The sequence below is a fragment of the Metopolophium dirhodum genome, chromosome 5 (genome assembly GCF_019925205.1).
Source record: "Metopolophium dirhodum isolate CAU chromosome 5, ASM1992520v1, whole genome shotgun sequence".
Taxonomy (NCBI): Eukaryota; Metazoa; Arthropoda; class Insecta; order Hemiptera; family Aphididae; genus Metopolophium; species Metopolophium dirhodum.
The window spans coordinates 219,338-242,853 of record NC_083564.1 but is presented as its reverse complement, the minus strand read 5'-3'; the positions used below and the strand labels follow the sequence as shown (position 1 = coordinate 242,853).

Genomic DNA, 23,516 nt, shown 5'->3' with positions numbered 1-23,516 from the left:
GAAACACATGGAAAATTACCTATATAGAATTTCCTAAAAACGGTCAAGAACGAATCCCCATAAAACTGATGTCTGGTACCATTTACTTTCCTCTGAATAGTTTCCAACATTTATATGAAGGACACGCAAAAACTGCCTAGCAGTTAATTCAGGGCCACTTAATTGATCTGGTGACTAGGTTTATCCAGTTATAATTATAATTTATTCTGAGAAAATACACCTATATACCTTGATGATTATTCATCACTCAACAATTGAGGAAATATATTATTTATTATTAAAGGAATATTCTTCATAAAAATTATTTTGATGTTCACGTACAGTATATTATACATTATAAACATTATAAACATTCAAGCTTTCTAAATATCTAATAGTTTAAACTCTAATATAAAAACTCTATTTATTTTTCAGAATTTAAACTGTCAGGTGAGAAAACTTGGAATGCCCGACTTCAAAATACTGGAAATTCCTGTAAGAATATAATTTAAATTCCGATTAATAAGATTATTTACTATTTTTCTATTATCTTTTATAAAATACGTAATTGATAATCATTCCATAGGAAAAACTCTTAATAATAAAAATGGTATAATAATGGTATAATAACATAAAAGGAGCTCGTCAGCCTTTTCTTGTAAATATATTATTCTTAGCTGGCTCTTCACATACGCTACCTAAGCCTGGTTGTGTGTAATGTTAACAATACACAAATAATACAGCTTCAAATGAATGAATACAACAACCAAGTCTGCAGTGCGGCTAAAAGCTAATAATTTAACGCAGAACATTTAAATATACACATACACAGCTCCAATTACTAGGGCAAGAATAAACACCACAAAGCATAAATGTTAACACAACTAAGAATGATGATTCAATGAAATATCTACAGAAAATTAATAATATTAACAATAATGCATAAAGTTTCTGCTTTAGGAATGATATTTTACCAATAGTAATCTTTGAATAATGAGAAGAATAACTAGAATAATTAGAAGAAAAACGTGGTTTTTGTAAATGCACGTGAAAACCACATGTAAATAATGAATTTGAAACAATGATGAACACTGGATGTGACCTGATCTGCACAGTTCAAGTAACGAGAAAAGTCAAGAAAGCAAAAAGAAATAACTTCTTACGAATAATAAAAAAAATACTAAATATGAATTAAACTGATAATATTAACGCGAGCACCCTATCAGGGCACGCATGCTAACACAACACTATACAAAACAAAAACCAAATACAATGGCGTAAACACAATGTCCCCCACACGATTACTTTCCTATCACGATTCTTGACCTTCAATCCTTAGCTGACCGTAGGCTGTTAAGTAAGACTTTCCTAAGAGGTCTCTTATTAAATGTCGTTGACTCTCCTACTCTTTTATCACTTATAAGTTATAACCCTTAAAGTTCCTCAATTTCGAGCACCTGTGAGCTTCCATATTCCCCAATATAAAAGTAACGATATAAAAATTAACTGTTAAGACGCGTTATGTCCATCGCCAATGAGGATCCCTCCTTTCTAATCTAACTACCTTTATTGTTACTACCTTAAAATCTTTTCTGTTTTTTTGTTGTTGTTCTATTTTTAAGCATTATTATTGTTATTATTATTCGTATTAATGTATAATATTTCCTACTATTTACTTAGAATTCAAATGTATTATCTATTGTATTCTAAGTGCACCACCCGTTAATTATAAATAAATAAATAAATAAATATTATATATTTTATATTAGACTTACAAGTCTGTCTAAATGAAATCAAAAAAATATTATAAATATTATATCATATATTATAAGATGATAGGTCTATCATTCTAGTTAAAATAAATATAACAAATTTCTTGTAACAAAAGTTTGTTGGACGTAATGTTACCACTATAAATACGTATATTCATTATTTACCAAATTGACAAAATAAATGATTTTAAATTTAGGTGTTTCTTATAGAACTGTGGAATTTGCAGGTAAACATTTAATTTGGTTTGAAGTTATATTTCGTATGAATTGTTTCAATAATAATTTAGAGATATTCATAAAGATTATTTATAAATCATTTAAAATATAATACCTTAACTATTATTGGTTCACAACGATTCAATCAACTAAATTAAATTATCATTGCTAAGTTAACTAATTTAATTTCTGTTTTTTGTTATAACCTTCGAATTCTGTACGAACATTTATCAATTTGTATCTCTAAATATTAATAATTTCCCAATTAACGTCTAACTTACATGATACGTAATACACGAATTCACGAATTTAGTGATAGTACCATAATTATGTTAGGACCGGGAGCATGAAATGTTATAGATACTATGGCCCGCCGTTCCCCGTCATTTATATTTCATGTGTTGTAAGATAATTTTCCACCAGCTAACCTTTATGGATAAGGTTTGCATTATATGTATGGCACTCGATAGATATCGGACAGTTTCAATGAGCAAGTCCTCTAAATGATAGTGCGTCGGTGAAATGTGTATCTAAATGTGTAATTGAGACTTGTATACTTGCTATAGAATTAGAAAAAAATTATGTATGAAAAAAGACTTAGAAATTAAGGGTATATTTTATTGGTTTCAATAAATACATTAAAAATATATAAATCATAGCAATACGATTGTGTGTACACAAATAATATAACAATAGCTTCATTGAAACAACTGATCAACTAAAAATATAAATAGTACAAAAATATGGCCCGTCTGGCCCAACAAATTGAGACTAATCATACACTTGTTCCCATACTACCGTACTAACCGTTCCAACTCTACTGTGCCAACCCTACCAACCTTTCAGGATAATGGCCTCAGTCGTCAAAGCATAAATCTAATAACAAAAAAAAATAAAAAATTTTAGACTATCAATTTGTTTTTACTAGAATCTTTTAATTGTATATAGTTACAACTATAGTAAGAACTCTCATATTTTTGGAGCGCAGGCAGGCTAGTCGTTGCAACCTAATTTATATAAAATGATCACACGACTGATTTATTAACGCACAGCTCAAACCACTAGACAGATCAGGCTGAAATTTGTCAAACAGATAGCTGTTATGACGTAGACATCCACTAAGAAAGGATTTCTGTATATTTAACTGTTAAAGGGGGAAATAAGGGGTTGTAATAATACAGCAGTGGTGCCATCTTTCTAGTAAAATAATATAAAATTCCACAGTCTTAACGCATTTAAAGTTTAAACTTGGAATTATGGTTCCTCCGATGCTCTAGAATCTAGAGTCTAGATGTAGGTGCTTGGAAATTGCTTATCTCTCCATGGAATACCTACATATTATTATTTATTTGACATGCAAGAATATTATTTTTTAATTTGTATTTTATTTATTGTCTATTAACTATTTATCGATAAACATACCATACGTATTTTGTTTATTGTGTTTAAAGTGCAGAGTTAAATGTTCATTCTAGTTGCATTACTGTTATTTTAGATTCTTAGTGGAGCGATAAATGCATTTTTCTTACAATGACCATTGTTGCTGTAACTAAAAAATCGACAATCTGAATATCTTAAATTATTCTTAAATCGTACTTAATAACAAATATACAGAAATAGAACGACTTCAATAAAAGTATAATTATTGTATATGTAATTAATAATTATATTAAATTTATGGCATGAAAATACTATATTTCAAAAACTAATTAATACAATTTTGCTGAAAATAGTATCTCGGGCGATTCTTGCATAGCGCTGTCTATCAATCACATGTCATTTATTTATGATTCACTTATCTCTATCTATGTTTGGTCTCAGATGAATCGCTTCTCGTAGTAAGCGTGCTTACCAACCACACATACATTTAGCCCTTGATAATATATAGTATAATTGTATGCTGAGTACCTAGCCCGAGTATATAATATTATTGTTGACTAAGGTTATCCTACCAATAATAAATTGGACAATAGAGCCATGTAGAGCTCGCTTGGTAAATGGTAATGCAACGAGTAGGTAACGACTGTGCCAAAACATATCATTCGTGTTTAAATACACATCACACGTGCATTATTTAACGTTGGAATTACGCAACAATATATTATATATACAATATATTACAATCCAATTATTCAACATTATGTTTTAATTTGGTACCTAACTAATTTATGTAACTGATAATGATCTAATTTTTATTTTAGTTGAAGAGTATTATACTAAGACATTTAAGAATACGATTGAAAAACTAACAGAGTGCTGTAAGGGTAAGTAATTTATAAGCATTATATATTTATCAATATATTTTTTGTTTATATAAATAATATTTACAAACAAAAGCGAACATTTTTTTATCTTAATATCCATAGAATGAGTAGCTATATTAAATTTCTTACAATATTTAAACAAAACAGGGTCATCAGAAAATGTTTAATCCAGACTTTATATTCTATAATAGGGGCACGGTTTAAAACTTTTTGTGGTCTGAATGATAATTGTGAATGTAAATTATTCTTGGAGGTGGGTCATGTCTTCAAATGTCATGTTTTCGAAAGCCATATTTCGAATGACGAGTGTTAGAAAAGTTATTTGTTTGAATATCATATGTGATAAAAAGTTGTATGTACAAAAATTATTTATTTAAATCAAAAAGCTATCAATATTTTAAAAATTAATAACAATAATATAAAAAAAAAATATTTGTTTAAATATAAGCAGTTATAAATTATTAATTAAAAACTTAAACTATATGCAATTGCTTTTAAAAATCCAATTCACAATAATTAGGATTGTTGTTTATTCGTTGTTGAATTGAATTTTTTCCAAAAAAAATTTAATTTAATTAAAACATAGAATTTATGTAGTCCTTGTCGCTGTGAGTTTAATAAAAAAAGCAGATAATATATGATATATTTATTATCTCAGGAGATATCGCAATGGGTAAATTCTCGTGGGACACTTAATTATTTTCCTCCGTGTATACTTTTTATAACTTCTATAGAACTAATTTTATTAAAATAAAAAACAAATTACATAAAACGTAAAAAAATTGCAACAAACTAAACTTCAGTAGTCAGTACAGACTACAATCACTAGACCACACCACTGTAGATCGTTAATAGTCATAACTAATAAGCTATAAGCAATATCATGCTATTTACTATTTATTATCATTTTTACTTTAGTAAACGATATTCATCGGGTACGTTGTCAAAATTTACGTTTAAAAATAAAATGATGATATTTAATAAATAATTTCGTCCATAATATGAATTTTTGAACATAATACTATTCGAACAAATAATTTTTCGATTAAATTACTATTCAAAGTAATAACTTTTCGAACTCTCGTCATTCGAAAATATGACCTTCGAAAACATTACATTTAAAGACATATAACCAACTCATTATTCCTAATTATTAAACACAGTACATACGACAATAGGTAAATGTTCCGAAAACGTTTGCTCGGCCGAATGTGAGTATTTTTAAAATAATTGGAATAGAATATACATGAAATTAAAATGGTGACATTATACTTAGGTACTCACCAACAATTTATTACAGATCATGATTATCATATTCCTTAATATTAAGGACAACTGAATAAAATATTGTAAAATAATTCACAACTCAGTTAAATAATATAGTAACAACCGTTAAGAACCTATGATATCCATAAAAAAATACTATCCCCTGGCTACGTCACTGCTTGCGTAAAAAGCTTTATGACATGCTAGCCTACTTAATAGTTGTTCCTTTAGTGTAATTGGTCTTTTAATACCTATTTCTATCCAGTATTGAAAGGGTGGGTACGTATTAACTATGTAGTTAAAAAGTTAAAGTTAAATTACGAGTCATGTGGAAATCATGATGATCACGGAACAAGTGAATAAACTGTACAATAGTGTCTTCTAGCGTAGCCTAGAGAACCGAAACATATAAACTATTTTATTTTATTCTGTAGGCAAGAGAAGTAGCGTTACCACAGGTCTAACTAATGCACCCTGTCTTATCATGTGCCTGATCACACGAGCCACCTTGTACTGACCAGGTAACAACTCCATTAGTCCACCTAAACGCCAAACCTAGAGGCGGAGATAAATTATCTTTGATAAGCACTTAGTCACCGACTCTGAGTTTAGTATCGGCGGGGATCCATTTTGAAGTAACTATAAACTGTTAAGGTTATAGGACAACCTTTTCAGAACGCCTATTGATACTGGTGAATGAGCTTCCACTTTGAAGTTAAACGACTAGAAGTATCTAAAATATTCAGCTCTGAACACACAGGAGTGTTTGACCTGTTTGAAAATGGCTTGGGGTTAAACATTCTATATGATCAGAGAACAGCGGTGTCAATGGTCTTACAAACTACAGTACTAGTTCCTCATACGTTAAGGCATGGACTCCTACTACGCAAATCAACAATTTTTTCATTGATTTCACCACAGCTTTTAAGAGACCCCCGAAGTAAGGAGCACTAGCGAGGTTAAAATTCCAGCTTCATGGAAAGTGTGAACTTAGGAGGTTCCAAGTTTTCGTATCTGGCAAGAATTGATGGAGCTGCATGGACGCGCCTATAAAATTCCTACCACAATCCGAATAAATATCAGATAGATAGGTTACAACTAGCATCGAATCTATCTAGCATCGCTAAAAAAGCGGAAGTAGAAGGATCAGTCAAAATTTAAAGATGAACACTTAACAGCTTTTACTGTCATGCACACGAACATCTGAAATATAAACTTTATACTCTCTGGTCTTCCGAAGCATGAGGTATTTCATTTGGGGAAAGTAGGCCAAGTTGATATCAACTTTCGAGAAAGGACGGCATAGCATAACCCGAGACAGGTGTATATCACAACATGTGGGTAGAGAAAAACATTTACGTGCACTAGATATTCAAAAAAATAAAAAATGTGAAGTTGTTCAAACATTAATTAATACCGTTCCAAAAAATAATGTGTTTACTACAAATCTTTGTACTGCAATGGTATCTGCTAACATTCCTCTTTCTAAACTGAAAAATGAAAATTTCCGCAATTTTCTTTCAAAGTATACCGGCCAACACATTCCAGACGAATCCACAATTAGAAAGAACTATGTAGGTAATACTTACAATAATACAATAAATTCTATTAGAACTTACGTGGAGAATAAAAAATTGTGGGTGAGTATAGATGAGACTACAGACGTAGATGGCCGATATATCGCTAATGTGATAATCGGCACTTTAGAAATTGGATGTTTCGGTAAAACTTTTTTATTTAATTGCGAAGTCTTAGAAAAAGCAAATTATAGTACTATAGCTAAATTATTTGATCAATCTATGAGCTTTGTTGTGGCCAAAGGGTATTTAACACGATAATGTACTCCTATTTCTCAGTGATGCAGCACCTTATATGGTGAAGGCAGGAAAAAAATATTAAAGCATTTTACTCAAAAATGGAACACGTTACATGTTTGGCATATTCACAGAGTAGCTGAAGAAATACGCAAACAATTTCCCGAAATTGATGCTTTTATTTCGAACGTAAAAAACAAAGTATTATGACATAAGACCGCTGAACTGCAGAGCTCAAACTTTGTTGTGTATCTCTGATAATATGCAGGTGATGGTGACGTTTGTATTTGATATGGATTTTCTTACACCTGTTCGACCAGTTCTGAAACACGCTATACCAGTGGCGTAATTAGGGGGGGAATATGGGGATAGATCCCCAAAACTTTTTTATACTGCTAACATTTTGACCAAAGTATTGGTAATGACTAATGACCATAAATGTTTGCTAAAAACGTATATCCCCCCCCCAAAAAAAAAAAAAAAACCAAATTCCTAATTATGCCCCTGCGCTACATAATATCATTCCTAGAGGTATTACCAGTGTCGGGTAGGTTAATTTTAAAAAGTAATTAAGTCACTTTACTTGTTACTTAGAGATAAATGCAATGGAATTTCTTTAATATTCAAATAAAAAAGTAACTTATTACTTTCTCGTTACAAAATATCTTGGCAATTATTATACTGCAGGAATGCTTAAATTGAGTTGAACAACCACAATTTTTTTAAGAGTTGTAATTATTTACGGGTAACGAAGTGTGCGAGATCAGCTATAATATATAAATATAAAATAAATAGTCATTTTTTGTTTTTGGCAAATTTATTTTGAAATGCCAATAATCTGTATCTATATCTATACTATTTATATTGTTATGTACGTCTACACAACATAATAAATGAAACACGCAGTGAGGTAGTTAATCACTATACTTTATTTGAACACTATGTTAACACAAAAATACACGGATTTGTGGAGGTTCTGTTGGACTGACAACGACTGACTCACCTTGGGTGCCCAATCAGTGCCCATGCAGCGGAATGCTATATACGCCGGCCGTGCTCGTTCCTACAGCGGACACGTCATGGTTACATATATATGTATATGTCAAAGAAATGCTTATATTACTAATGAAATGGGTTTATAACAATATCTATACTTCCATATAATCTATACTAATATTATAAAGTGAAAAGATTTGGATGTTTGTAACGAATAAACTCAAAACCTATTAGACTGATTTCAAAAATTTTTTCACCATTAGAATGCTAAGTTATCTCCGAATAACATAGTCTAATATGGGGCTCAAACAGTGATTATGAGATTTTTGGTGGAAATGTTTGTTTATAAATGGTTGCTATTGCTTTTACTAACGATTATTATTATCCATGCGATACGCCTGTTGGCGCTTCTATGTATTTTGGTACACAATTTGTGCAGGTTATATTTAACAGAGTTTAAGAAAAGGTTAATTCACGGGTATTTAATTTGTCACGGGCAACGCCGTACATGATCAGCTAGTATAATATAAAGAGGTAATATTTTTTTATATATAGAAGGAAATCAAGAGCACCCCCGCAAAAATATAATCCGAGGTGGGGAGGGGGTAAAATCAAAAGTCTCTGATAAACAGCATATACTATTTTTTTTACAAATAGTAAAACAATTAATATTAACTAAAATAGATAAGAACCTGGAGCATGCCTCATGAGGGTAATAACTGTAACTACTGAAACAAGTCTAAAAATTCTTTCAGGGATAGAAAGTTACACCATCCCTGAGTAGCATGGTTCATAGTAATTTCAGGAAGTCAATTTTGTTTTTATAAATAGGGATGCCATTGGTTACAGAAAATAAAATAGTTATTGTGATTGGATATCATTTTTTTTTTTTTGCAAACCATTTAAAAATTAATTGCAGAACAGAAAAAACCTTACTTTTTTATTTAGGTACGTCTTTAAATTTGTTCGTAGTGTTTATACATTCTACTAAATATAAACAAAATCATTGCTTCTATTTCTTATGTTTGTGCTATTTTGGTTATTATCAAAAACTGTCTCCGTTTCACTTGATGCAACTATCAACTTAATAATATTTTCAGCTTTTAATAATTTTTTGTTACATAATTTTACAAAATTTATTAAAATATACAAGGAATAGGTGTAAAACTACTATTCCTGGTGCAGTTATGTTATTTTATTTAAAAAATATATTTCATATATTTTACACAATGTACAAGCATATTGTTATCTGTGGAATGAAACCATTATCTGAAATTAGAGGAGAAAATTCTGTTGCAAGCCGTTTTTATAAATAATTAATTCATTTAGTTAATTTAACATGTTAGGTATGTACAATGTTGAATTTAGGGAGGTAACGGTTTAGTTTTGCTCCTAGTGCCAATAGTTTCTGGATCAGAAAATGTTATCTAATTTTTTTTATGTGAAAAAGATGCAACAATTATACATTATTCTACATTTAAATACAATAAAAAATATTGTTGGACTTAAGCATAATATTTTTTTATATTTCTGAAAAATAAGTTATAAGTGCAATATTTATTTTGTAAAATATTTTTGAAATAAAACAAAATAAATTTGCCAGTAACGGTGCAGTATACCTATACACATAAACAACTACTTATACAGTTATACTATTATATTTCAGATCAACTTCAAAATATTTTAGATATCGTACATTCAAATTCTAGTAAGTTATCAAATATTGATTATCATAAATAATAGAAATAATTAGAATTAAAACAATTTACTACCCATGTGTATCGATAGTATTATTATACATTATTCAAATCATTAAATTTAATACCTTGATGTAAGTATATAAAATAATTAAACAACCAAGTACCTACATAAAATAAATAAAAAATAATAATTTGATATTTATTTAGTTCATTAAGTTTTATTTTATTTGATAATATGTAAGTTCTGACTTGTAATATTATTATTCTTTGAATTGTCTTAATCACAAACAATTATTATCAGACTATTATATTGAATAAAGTTACAATATGACATTATTTATTTATTGTTCACCTAAATAAAATCAGCATCTAAGACAATTAGTTTATATTAAACATTTTACAATTTTCATTTACTTAAAAACGTGTAATTGTACTAAATACAATTGTTTAATAATTTAATTTTCTTTAAGTAGGTACCTAATTCATAATATTAATGTTGGATGAGAATTTGGCATTCTTGTATTTTTCACAACTGCAAATAATGTTCAGAAGACTATTTCATTTTAATATAAGTTACATAGGTATTTAAAATATTATTATTGTTGGTTCGCTTTTGGCCTTCTCTTACAATTAAAGCTTATGCCTTCCCGGTCTGAAGGATAGGCAACTTAAATGGCACTGTAGAAGTACCTAATTATTAAATACGAAAATTGGTTGTTGTCAATCTTTTATTTGTTAATACTTAATAGATAATATGATAATATACAATAATTATAGTAGATAGTGTAGCATTTTCCGTAATATATAAACTTAACTTTTACTTTCAATAGCCAATAGGCCGACAGCCATAAAATACTCAAGACACAACTCACCTGCGGCATGTTAAGTTGTGGATTGCACCCCAGACGAACCGTCCTAGGGACTTAAATATAAACAATATAATTCACAACCCGTTACACGTGCGACTACCTATCCGTACTACAACGAAGAACTCACAGAATACACCATGCCTGCCACTGAGGACAGTACAAACACAAAATAACACCACGCTATTCACAACAACGCTGGTGAGCAATGATTAATGAACACCCTTGAATTGGAGAAAACTATTAATGAAGGGCAATGAACGTTGCGTGAACGATGCTCATCAGAATCGAAGCACAACATAAGACATTAAAAACGTGGTTTAGAGGCAGCAGCCGAAAAGAAGACTAAACGTGGAGAGATGACGAAGAAAACAGTCCTAGGCAGCAAGCAACAAAAGATAGAAAGAATTGAATATAAAGGCCGATTTGAATGGTCAAATTAACACTTAAAACAACTTGTTTGAAACTGTAAAACAATAAGTATAAAAGATACAACAACTAGAAACATTTAGGTGACATAACAATTTGCATTGAATTTACACAGAAAACATTTGAGAATAATAATTGAACTTTAACTGAACACAACAACACAGATAGGTAACGTTATGATCTCACACACGCACTGGGTGGTCAGTATATGACAACCGACGCCACCGTCGACTGCGCTGCAAAGGATGTGTGATAAGAACCACCACGGGACACAGAACATAATCATAGATCAAATAACACTAAATTGCCACATTAGCGCAAACAATAACTTACTTTTAAGTAAATTATTATTCAAATTAAATATATTATATTTTAGAAAACTGTAACTCAACACCTCCCAGTGACTTTTAATTAGATTTTAAGTTATTTTATTTTATTAGATAACGACTATAATCCAGTGGTTCCTAGTGGTTGTGCAAGTTGTTTATTTAGTAAGTTAATTTTTTTACTTATAAACAAATTTAAAAAAAACTTAAGTCATATAGTATTCAGCTTTATTCGAATTTAGATTTTATAATATATACAATTAAAAACATTACGTCATGCATACTATAGGCGTATGACATACCTTGAGTATACCTAATATTAAAACGTGACAAAATATTAGCATGTACGTATGGAAAATGGTTGTAAGCATTTGGTGAAAATGTCATGTATCTACGATTATTTATTTTTTATTTACAACAAAATATCAAAAATCAAATGAGGAGAAATAGTTAGTTTATTGGTAAATATACAATGTAAAAAAACAATTTGAACTTAAAATGTTTATAAAAAATTCATGTGATTTTACTTTTAACTTTTTTGTCGTTGTATAGATAGAACAACTTATGAGGAAACTTGTATTCAATTTTTAATAATATGTCATAATATGTAAAAAATAGATCAAAAAGCATAAAAAAAATGTTGTGAAATATTCAAGTGGGTATCGACAGTTATTGATTTTTGAATTACCTACTATTTCTATATTATATTTTCTTTTTCAAGATTATTATTAAGAAAATACTCTGAAAAGTACTGGGTATTTTCAATTTTTACCTCCTATAAGTATTAACTTGATTTCAGAATATAAAACTATATTATTTATTTTGTTTTGATATGAAACACGATTTTGATAGATAGTATCAAAAGTCATAATATTAGTAGGTCATATCACAGAATAAACAGAAGAGAATCAAAAGAAATGTTACATAAGAATTCTTATGGGAGGTGATAAAACCACGTCCAACATTTTGGATTCTTGAAATTAATTCTTTAGAGTAGCCTTATGTCGGGATGTTCTTATTTTTTCGATATGTATGGCATCACTGCTTATTGAATTATATATCACTCATAGACCTTATACTAATAGACGAGTCTTCCGTATACCATATGCACTATTAGCCGCGGTGAGACATAACACATTGATGCAGCAAAATTGTATGTCAGATTTACCACTCTGTACAATCTTTATTGTATAAAATAATATTGTATAGGTAATTATTTTGTGACTTATGTAGTTTAAGCATAGATGATAGATCTTAAGTTAAAGTACAAACTACAAAGTACAAATGTATTATTATTTATAATATTTTATCGTACCAAAGACTATACATAGAATACATAGTATTTTATCGTACTTTATGTCTGGACGTATGGTACGGTTTTAAAAATATTGTACTCATTAATACGCATGTGCGCAGTATACGGTGTACCGCCAGCAGCGTTCTCTTGTCCTATCGTTCGAACTGCTACTATTGCCCGTCTATTTATAGTATAAAGTCTATGATAGCACTGCCTATTTAATAATATTATCGACTATAAATAAGCAGTACAATAAATAAATAAATGAATAATGAAAAAATAAGAATATCTCGAAATATGACTACTCTGGAGAATTCACTTCAAGAATCCAAAATGTCGGATCATTTTGAGACTATGCTTTTGATTCCCTTCTGTTTATTCTGTGGTCATATCATATTGGTATTCACACATCAAGTTCAATATGATAATCATAATAATATTTACCAGTTATACTTGAACGAAATAGACACCAATAATTCTAGGGGTCTCATATTCACACTGGGGCGGGAGGGCTATGGTACATACTTACATACATACATACATACATACATGATACATACATATATATAACATATACTTCGCCCCACGAGAGTCCGTCCGTAAACTGCGCATCGATACCGACGAACGCAACGTCTGTTGGCCGAATTTTCTCCCAACATGGTATCATTCCCACTACTCGACAACGTGTATACAGCAGCTGATAAAAACACAGTTAATTAATTGCGTTTTATAATCCTTTTTGGGGATGTTACATAATTGTTCATATTAAATACCAAAATAATGACCTCAAAAAACAATTTATAACGTAAACGTTAGTTATGAAAACGAATTTCGTAATCTTTGTTATCTGCTTCTGATCGGTATTGTTCAGTGTGTGGGAGGGAGACCGATGCGCAGCGACGGACACGCTTTTACGGTCGGACCCTCGTAGATCGGAGTATACACGACACATACATACGTATACATATAACATGATGTTTGAAGTTAATTATAGATAATGATTTTAAACTCCTTAATTATTGTAACAATAGATTTGAAAAAACTATTTAAGAATAATCCTGGTAAGTATTTTTCTATGTCTCTATACTTTTTAAGGGGAGAATACTTAAATATTTTCGTTTTTTGATATGGAATAACATTTATTTTGCACTATGATTCAAAATAATGTTATAAACTTGCAATTGGGATAACTGCTTAGTTTATAATTTGCAGGTAGCAAGACTGTTGGTAGAAGATTTCTTAGGTAGAGTTGACGAAATAATTAGACTGATTGAAAGTTTAAGTTGTTTATTGAATTCTTCTGCATAAAATATTCTAAGTCTAATTTGACCAAGTTGATATGTTGTCTTTCGCGAAGGTGCTCGTCTGTACTGTGGTGTCACACGTCTAATCTACAGACCGTTTCGGGTCTGGTTTTATAGGGCCTCCTGCTCTCCCATTTCCCCCTAGTCTATTGACTTATCTGTGGACTTCACAGGACGTTGTTCAATTAATTATCGATATATTCCCACGCCTGGTTAATCCGTGAATCGTGTCCTGTTGTGTTTGCAATATATGTTATACGACATCCGTCAATATTTAAATACCGTGCATTATATATATATATATATATATTATGTATATTTCATAAGCAATTTCTAAATATTATATTCATACATTTATGATTTATGAATAAGGCGAGGTTGTAGAACCTATTGTAATGCGAGTTCAAGATCGCATTGCCCTCTCGTTATATTCCCATAGGTTTCCTAATCGGATATATGACTTTGATTAATTTATTCGAATTCTATGTGCTGATATTTATTTAATCTTTATGTTGCCAAATGTAGCCGAAGGCGAAACGATCACAATAATATATCATGTGTATTATTGGGTTCGTTACAATAATAAAATATCTAGTAAATAATAATATTGTATGAAGGAATAAATATTGAAGTTTTACGTAGTATATTACGGTAACCATTAAAATGTTCTATATCTGTTTACTTTTATCGCTGGGATGGTGTATCTGCAGTGGCCAGTGACCGATAAATATATTTAATATAAAGATATTGTGCACGCCAAGAGAGCTGACGAGCACAGAGCCGAAGGACCACTCGATAATATTAATCGAGACGAAAAGTGAGACTATGATTGTCTCTGACCTGCACACTTTCTACCAAATTTCATGTCACCGTGTAATACGTTGGGTAGGCAACCTAATGTACACGACGACAACGAATAGGAGCGGGAGGTGAGTTGTTGATGGGAAGCGATAGAGTTTAGTTATTAGGGGGGGGGGGGTCTCTGTGGTCGATTCGGTGTGGTTTTCAATGACCACAGAGCTCACATGAGTTGGCTAACCCTAAATATTAACTTAAAAAACTACTGAAGGACTGCAGACGGCGATCCGGACAGCCAGCCCAAAGGAGAGACATCTGTTGGAATTGGATCCTGAAGACCTGGGCGGCCTCCCACAAAGTACGGCGAGTGCTGGCGGACTTACGCGGGAGTGGGTGGCAGTTGATAAGTTGAGGTGCACAGTGGACGTACACGCTGCCGGAACAGATCACCCACAGATGACAACAGTATAATGAAATTATATAAGAACTCACGGTGTACAGTATGGTACGTGGACGTTTATTCTTAATAATAATGGCTCTGCCGTTGCACTATCGGCGTCCAGGCTCGTCGCAAGTATCGCAGTCATAATTTGGTTTTTGGTCACAGTGACCACACAGTACCGTTGTACAAATTTATCACAAAAAAAATAAGAATAATAATAATTATTGGTGTGTACCAAAAGAGTACTAACACCCAACAATAATAATGTAAAGAACGAAAAACACGCTACAATAGCGTAACAAAAATATATATAAAAACATTTTCGAACGACGAGAGCAAGAGAATATAAAAGTTATGACAACAAGGGCGTTGGCCGCAACAGTTGATAATAAGAAAAAAACACAAGAAATATTTAGATAATATACATAACAAAGACAATAAATATGATTCTAATAATCAATAACAATAGTAATACACAAAGAATAATAAGATAGTAAGAAGAGATGAGTGGAAGGTGGGACTGACCGAAAAGAACTGCAGTCGTGCCATCGTGCTCATTACCATATCTGACCACTGCTGATAATATTCAGCGCCAACAGATATAGATACCAAAAAGTGGAATATATGAGTGAATTTATCAATTACAAGACACTCAGACAATTAGTTACACAAAGGATAATTTCATGTAATATATTGAAATAAGATAATAAATAATAATATAATTTATTATACTTCGCCGATGACCAGTAAGTTAACAGAACAAAAATAGCAAATGGTGAAACGAGACTAATTTGGCACACATACCGCCGGACGGACGATTAGTGTTATACATTTTGTACATTAATCAAAATAGTTAGTCCCGTAATAGACTCCGTGATATTACAGTATGAATTAAAGATAACACTTTCACTCTTTCTCTTCCTGTTGTAATGGCTCTCGCAGTGTAGGCAGTCAAATACCATATGTACAGTAGTTTCTCCTTTAGATTCCGATAGTCACGTTAGGGACACGTCCCATCCTGTGCAACTAATGCGTGAAGCACACATGTCCAAAGAGAGGCTATGTGACATGGAACGTGAGTTCCCTCCCCCTAACTATCTCTTAAGGTCTGGAAGAATCATTTGAATCCCAGCCATATTGTGACTGTAACTCTATCTGTTGTCCTAAGCAGCAAGTACGCCATCTCGCTCAGCTTTCCTTACATTTTTCGTCGATTTGATTCTATTTCGATCGTTGAATTTCCTGTGGAATCCTTTAGTTTCAAACGCGAGAAGCTGTTCCGTAGTGGAAACTGTGTGGTACGCTCGCGTCACTCTGAGCGCAGCAATCCTCTAGGCCCTTATAATGAGGTTCCGGAAGCTCGTATACTTTGTTGCTCTTTCGGGCACGTTGGTTAGGAGGCGTAAAGCATCTTGTACATCTGGAATACCTATATGTATATTTTATAATATACTTAATAGCTAAGGATTACCTATGTATTTAATACTGGTTTAGAATACCGTTAGAATCGTTCATAACCAAAAACCATATCAAACCCGAAACCGAAACCAAAGGAAATTAATACCAGTATTCGAGATTTAAATCAAAAAATGGAAATAGCATATTGTGTGGCAAGGGCGGGAAAAGAGCTATTTCAGTCGCTGGCGACGTGTGCGGCACGAGCCATAGGCGAGGGCCGCATTTCGTCCAAGACTGAAATTGCCTTCCCACACGAGCCACACATACTATTTTTTGTCACGCCTCTGCGTTCATTGATCGCGCCATCACGGCAATGGTAATTCTGTATGTGATATATGCAACAACCAGACTATTCTACTAAAACAATATTTCATGAAAGAAACGATTTGGTTTTATTTATTTTAAGCGTCATGCATGGAGGTTATAATATGAATATAAGATGTAACCAAAAGTGTATGTTTTGTTAAGACCGCGGTATAGATTTCAGTATAAATATTAATTATTATATTAAAATAAAATAAGAATAAAAAAATGTAATCAAGGCAAAGGTAATGTATTATGCGGGGATCTATGCAACAACCAAATTATTATACGAAAACCAATTCATGAAAAAAAAATGTTCACGCATCATGCAAGGAGGTTATAATATGAATATAAGATGTAACCAAAAGTTTATGTTTTATGAGGACCGTAGTATAGATTTTAGTGTCTGTTTGTTCAGAGAATACGCGTGATATCTAAGCTCAGTACTCTTGGGGGATATCCATTTTACCGCCCAGTACTTTTGGGGAATTCCACTTTATCGCCCGGTACTTTTGGGGATTTCCACTTAACCGCCCGGTACTTTTGGGGATTCCTACTTTACCGCCCCCTAGACGGAAAAACGTCGCTTTCCAACGCTTCTAAAACTAAACTTTCGGTGCAGGCTTGACAAAAAATATATATCAGTACTTCAAACCAAAACTGAAATCGGAAATATTAAATACTGTTACTAGAAACCAAAAATGAAATCAGAAAAATCTCTCGGGGAAAAAGAATCAGTGAACATTTGTTTTTAAAAAAAGATACAAAAAATGTGTGGGCCTGGAAGGGTTTTAACAAATCAAGACATTCAATATTGCTTTTAAGAAGATCCTAAATAAAGTGAACTGCCTTTAAAATATAGACAAAACAATTTACCGCTTACATTTTCCATCTAAATGCAATGCATAACCAACAATCAACGTACCACACAATATTCAATCTCTGTCACACCAATGCCATTAAAAGCTACATTACTATTACAACCAATGTACAGAAGAATCAATAAACTCTCAATAGAACACAAAATCAGGTTTTTCAAACACATTATAAAATTGTGGAATACCAAACATCACCATAGAAAAGTTAAAAAGTAGTAATGGCTATCACTAATGCATCCTTTTAAGAAATTTATTCCTTAGATATTTACAAAAAAAGATACAGCATAAAATGACAAATAAACATAGGTTCCAATAAACAATTATTTAATGAAACAATTGAAAACAAAAAAACCCTATTTATAAACATATCTACACCAATGCATCAACAACCGAAAAAGTACTGAAATAGCAATCATAACACATTTGCACCTAATTTTCAATTAGAAAAAAATTAAATAATAACTGATTTATTTACTACTGAAATATTAGAAAAATACTTTTCTATAAAATATATAAGAAACTGTCAACTACATTAGAATTACGTAAGTTATATTAACAGACTCTAATATTGCAACAAGAGCGAAATAGTCACTTGTATGGAGAAGAAAAGGGATTAAATTTATCGAAATAAAAAGGATAACATAACGTCCGATAAACATGAATAATTCAACTAGAAAAGAAGAAGTAATAGTAGGTACGAGCCCAATGTACAGTTTTTACGATAGAGACGTTTCATACATTATAAAAACATATTCAATTAAGATTACACATATAAAAATAATTATAGGCTAGAGAGGTTTCTCGTTAACTAGTTTCATCATTCTGTGATTTCTGGGTGGTTTTTGTCATAGTTTGTATGATATAAAGGGAAGTAGTAAATAGCAAATGCCTAATCTGGAATATTTACCCGGAATACTAAAATGTACTTCATCAAGGACTTCAGGTGTGTTAATGAGCAAAGGAGATGCATGGCTTGTAGATTGCCAATTAACAAACAAACATATCCTCGTCAAATGCCGGTAAACAGAACCCAGAATCAAACACAACATTCCCGAGTTCCTCTACCAATTCCTAGGTCCAAACGACACAGCCATCAAACAAGCACTTATTTCAGGAGAATTTTTAAGGAAAGCAAAATTGAAAATTTATTTTAACATCATATTTTTGTAAAAATGTCGTGGTTACTATGTTAAGAATTATTATTATTATGATTATTATGTATAAAAAATATCCTCTTGAGTCAAATGGAGACCAATGACCATGTGGACGAGGTTTTGCTATAATTAATAAAATATATTTATATATAAATAATGACATACTGTAATGGTGTTTCACAAGTATTTAATTACACAACTATAATAAGGAATATTCAATGTAATGATAGTTGTACATATATTCAATAATGATATTTATACAGAATTGTATACATTATATTTAATTGGTAGTCTATATATGTATACACATAAAAGAATAATGTGCCTAACTGATCTGTCAAAGCACAGGCTAAACCACTAAATGGATTGGGCTGAAATTTGCCATACAGATAGCTATTAGAACGTAGGCTAAGAAAGAATATTTGGGAATTCAACCTCTAAAGAGGAATACAACAGTTTGTCAACTAAAATAATAAAAAATTCCACATTTTTAATGCATTTGCTTAATTGTTCACTAAATGAAAAAACGTATGAACTTGAAATTCAGATTTGTGGTTCCTCTAACGCTCTAGATGTGCTTGGAAATTTCTTATATCATTCCGTGGCATACACTTAATTTGACACACAAGTAAATCATCGAGATATTCGAACCAGAGTAGTTAAATTGGTGATTATCGATTGGGTAAGGTATACTATTTTTACATTGGTTATATTTCTTCTTAATGTGCGTAGTTAGCATATATTGCATACATATAGGTGGCACTTACTGTAGCTCGGCGTTGTGGACAATGTCCGGAATTCAGCGCAGGTTTTTCAAGGATTGCTTACTTAAATAACTAAATTGCACGTAAATTGATTTTAATTTGAGGTGACTAGCTAGGTCTCGCTAGACATTCAAATTCTCAAACCAGGTTTTTGATTTTACACTTTAAAAAAAGCACCAGATATTAGACGGCACACAAAGCATTAAATCCGCTGAGCCGCATAAAAATAACATGACCATACAAACTAAAAAGAAAACAAATCTTTTCCCGGGGCAATGACGGAGGGGCACCTCTAGTTAAAAAATAATTTATATATAAAATACCTAAACAAAAATAATTTGTAATTAATAATGAAATACAAGTTCTTTAGATAATTAGTTTTCAAGCATCAAAAATATTTTAAAATGTAGGTTGATTTTTTTTAGAGGTAATTCTCAACAAAAAAATTGGAGCCATTGGTACGTAAATTATTATTATTAAATCAGTACCTTCCTATATATATTAAATTGTTAACATATTTCGAGCCAAAATAAAACTAAATTAAACGCATAATGAAGCAAGTCAAGCAAAATAACATGAAAAGGATGATTAATATAGTTGTGATAACAGTGATAACACTTCGCTCTTACGGGTTTTTTTTATTTTTTCATTTGTAAGTACCTCTTTTTTTTTGCGGTCGCTTTTATTCGTTTCGTCGTTGTGCCTTTTCCGCATACACATGTTTTCAAGCTTCATCTCGACAGATTAACTAGAAGAAGTATAGTGCAAAAGAAACTGCATCTGCCAGCTTGTGTACATCAGGTACGTTTTTATCACTTGGAACCCCAAACTTGTCAATTACCACCTTATCAACAAACCAGTCAGCTGTTTTTCAGTGACTTTAACGCTGGGCTTTTTCATTATCCACCTGTGTTTCAATTCCGATTTAGCTTGCATGCTGTACTACATTACTGTACTTTGTGTTGCATGCTCTTGTCTTAAGGAGTTATTTTTAAGTATTTTTATATATTTCTTTTTTCAATACTCTTGCATCAAATTATGCCTTCAACACCCTCTTCCGTGGCTTCAAATACTCGTGCACAGGCTCAGAAACCTCCTTCTATCTCTGACATTTTGAAGGCAATCGAATCGCTCTCTACTTCGCAATCGTCGCAGTTTAGTGAACTTAAAAGTGGCATTTCGACACTCATTTCCCAAGTAGCAGATCTGGTTACCGAAAATGCTTCTTTCCGGGCTGAAATTGGTGTGCTCCGTTCAAGAATTGATGTTTTGGAATCACGTCCGGTCCCCTCTATCGATTCGTCTTCAGTGATTTTTCGTGAATCTACTGAACGAAGCAAAATTGAATTTAATGCAATTGCATATGTAGTGCCTGAGTCCGCTGCCAACACCAATGCTTTAAGAGTTAATGATGATCTACGTACACTTAGCAATCTTCTTGAACAAATAACTATACCTATACCCACCAATTTTAATCTCATACGCCTAGGCAATAGTAATGCGAAGAAACCGAGACCTTTGAAGGTAATTTGCCAATCCAAGGCCGATGCTTCTAAACTTATTTTAAATTTTAATTCACAAACGCGGAATGGATTATTACCAGAACCTGGTTTTCGCATTGTTCGGGACAAAACCACGCTTGAACGGGAACTTTTGCGTAAAGCTCATTCCGATCTGCAACGTAAAATCGAAAGTGGCTCTTCAGATTTTACTATTTCATATGTCAATGGTGTACCTTCAGTGATTAAAGCTGGTCCAAAAAACATGAACCCCAGAGGAGGAAGCAATCATCAACCGAGTTCCACTCAGCATTTGCATTAGTTCCTGATTTCAACTCTGGTATGCATGCTTATTGTAAAAATAATATTTTTTGTACCATTTGCCGTTTTTCTCATTCTACCTTTAACTCATTTTTATCTAAATTTAATAATATTAAAACTAACTTTTCTTCTATACCCTACCCTAAGTTTAATAATTTTAATGTTATGCCTAATATTGATCATTGTTTTAAAATTTACTACCAAAATGTACGTGGCCTTCGTAGTAAATTGTTTAATCTCCGAACTAATTTTATTTTATTATCTTATGATGCTTATATTCTCACGGAGACTTGGCTTTCGGACGACATCTCTAATTCTGAATTATGTTTTGATGGGTATTTAATCTTTAGGTGTGACAGGAATGTACGCACAAGTAATTGTCGTCGAGGAAGAGGTTCATTAATTGCTGTCAAGAAAGAGCTAAGACCAACCTTAATTACGACTGCATTTGACACTTGTGAGCAAGTTTTTGTTCGCCTCACTCTAGCCAGTGGTCTCTCTGTATTTTTAGCTGGAGTATATTTACCTCCTGGTACAAATTTGTCTGTGTATGAGAGTCATGTTGAGGCCTTAGACCGGGTATGGAGATCTTATAATTTTAATCTTGGTTTGGTATGTGGTGACTTCAATATGCCCAATGTTGAGTGGTCCGTCTGTGGTTCGGGTCTTGTCTACTCAGGTAATATAACTGATAAGGTCCGTCTTGTTGGTGATCTGTTTAGTTTCCTTCACTTCGTCCAGAAAAACCAAATTCTCAATAACTCTGGATCTCTTCTTGACCTAATTTTCTCTAGTAATGAATCCACCTTAGTCCAGCAGGCTACATATTTATTAGTTCCATGTGACATTTACCACCCAGCACTGTCTATTTCCTGTCCCTTTCCTTCAGAGCCTCCAATGCTGGACGCTCAACACACATATTATGATTTTAAAAATGCTAACTACGAGAGGATTATTCATAGACTTGAGAGCATAGATTGGTACAACGCCTTAGATTCAAGATCCGCAGAACTTTCTGCTGATTTTTTACAGAAGTCATTGCTTGATTGTATTCGTGAATGCGTTCCATTACGAAACTTTCGAAACTCTACTTTTCCCATATGGATCTCAAGTAAGCTTAAGAAACTTCTCGCTATGAAAAAAACAATCGCATAAACAATATAAAATGTTAGGTGGTCTTAATCGTTATTTAATCTTCTCTCAACTACGAGCCCAATGTAAATTTGAATCGAAGTGTCTCTATAGTCACTATTTGCGTAACATACAGAATCGTCTATGTGTAGATCCTAAATCATTTTGGAAATTTGTTCGTAGTAAACGTGGTGTCTCTACAATACCAGATGAGGTTTATCTTGGGGAGTCTAAGGCCTCCAGTGACCAAGTTGCTTCTTTGTTTGCTTCTCATTTCTCATCTGTTTATGGTGACTCACGATTTACCTGCAATAATTTATCAGATGAGTTTACAAACAACCAATCTTCACACCTTCCTTCTAAATTATCTATATCGATTGATGAAGTTAATATAGCGCTTAACTCTCTTTCAAATGTTCATAGTTCGGGCCCGGATGGCATTTCTGCTAACCTATTGTATCACTGCCGTGCCTCTCTCAGTATACCGGTCACTTTAATTTTTAATAAATCACTTACAGAAGGTGTTTTCCCTTCTGTGT

General features: G+C 32.0%; 1 protein-coding gene across 1 annotated transcript in view; it reads left to right on the top strand.

The window, feature by feature from the left end:
• LOC132944676 (uncharacterized) overlaps positions 1–20,492 on the top strand; it is a 29,275-nt gene extending 8,783 nt beyond the window's left edge. The window contains exons 4-10 of the mRNA XM_061014143.1: positions 415–474; positions 4,169–4,231; positions 5,410–5,442; positions 9,974–10,015; positions 11,743–11,793; positions 13,957–13,986; positions 20,452–20,492. Of these exons, the coding sequence (XP_060870126.1) occupies positions 415–474; positions 4,169–4,231; positions 5,410–5,442; positions 9,974–10,015; positions 11,743–11,793; positions 13,957–13,986; positions 20,452–20,492 (320 nt within the window). The remainder of the gene's footprint in view (positions 1–414; positions 475–4,168; positions 4,232–5,409; positions 5,443–9,973; positions 10,016–11,742; positions 11,794–13,956; positions 13,987–20,451) is intronic.
• Positions 20,493–23,516: the final 3,024 nt, after the last annotated feature.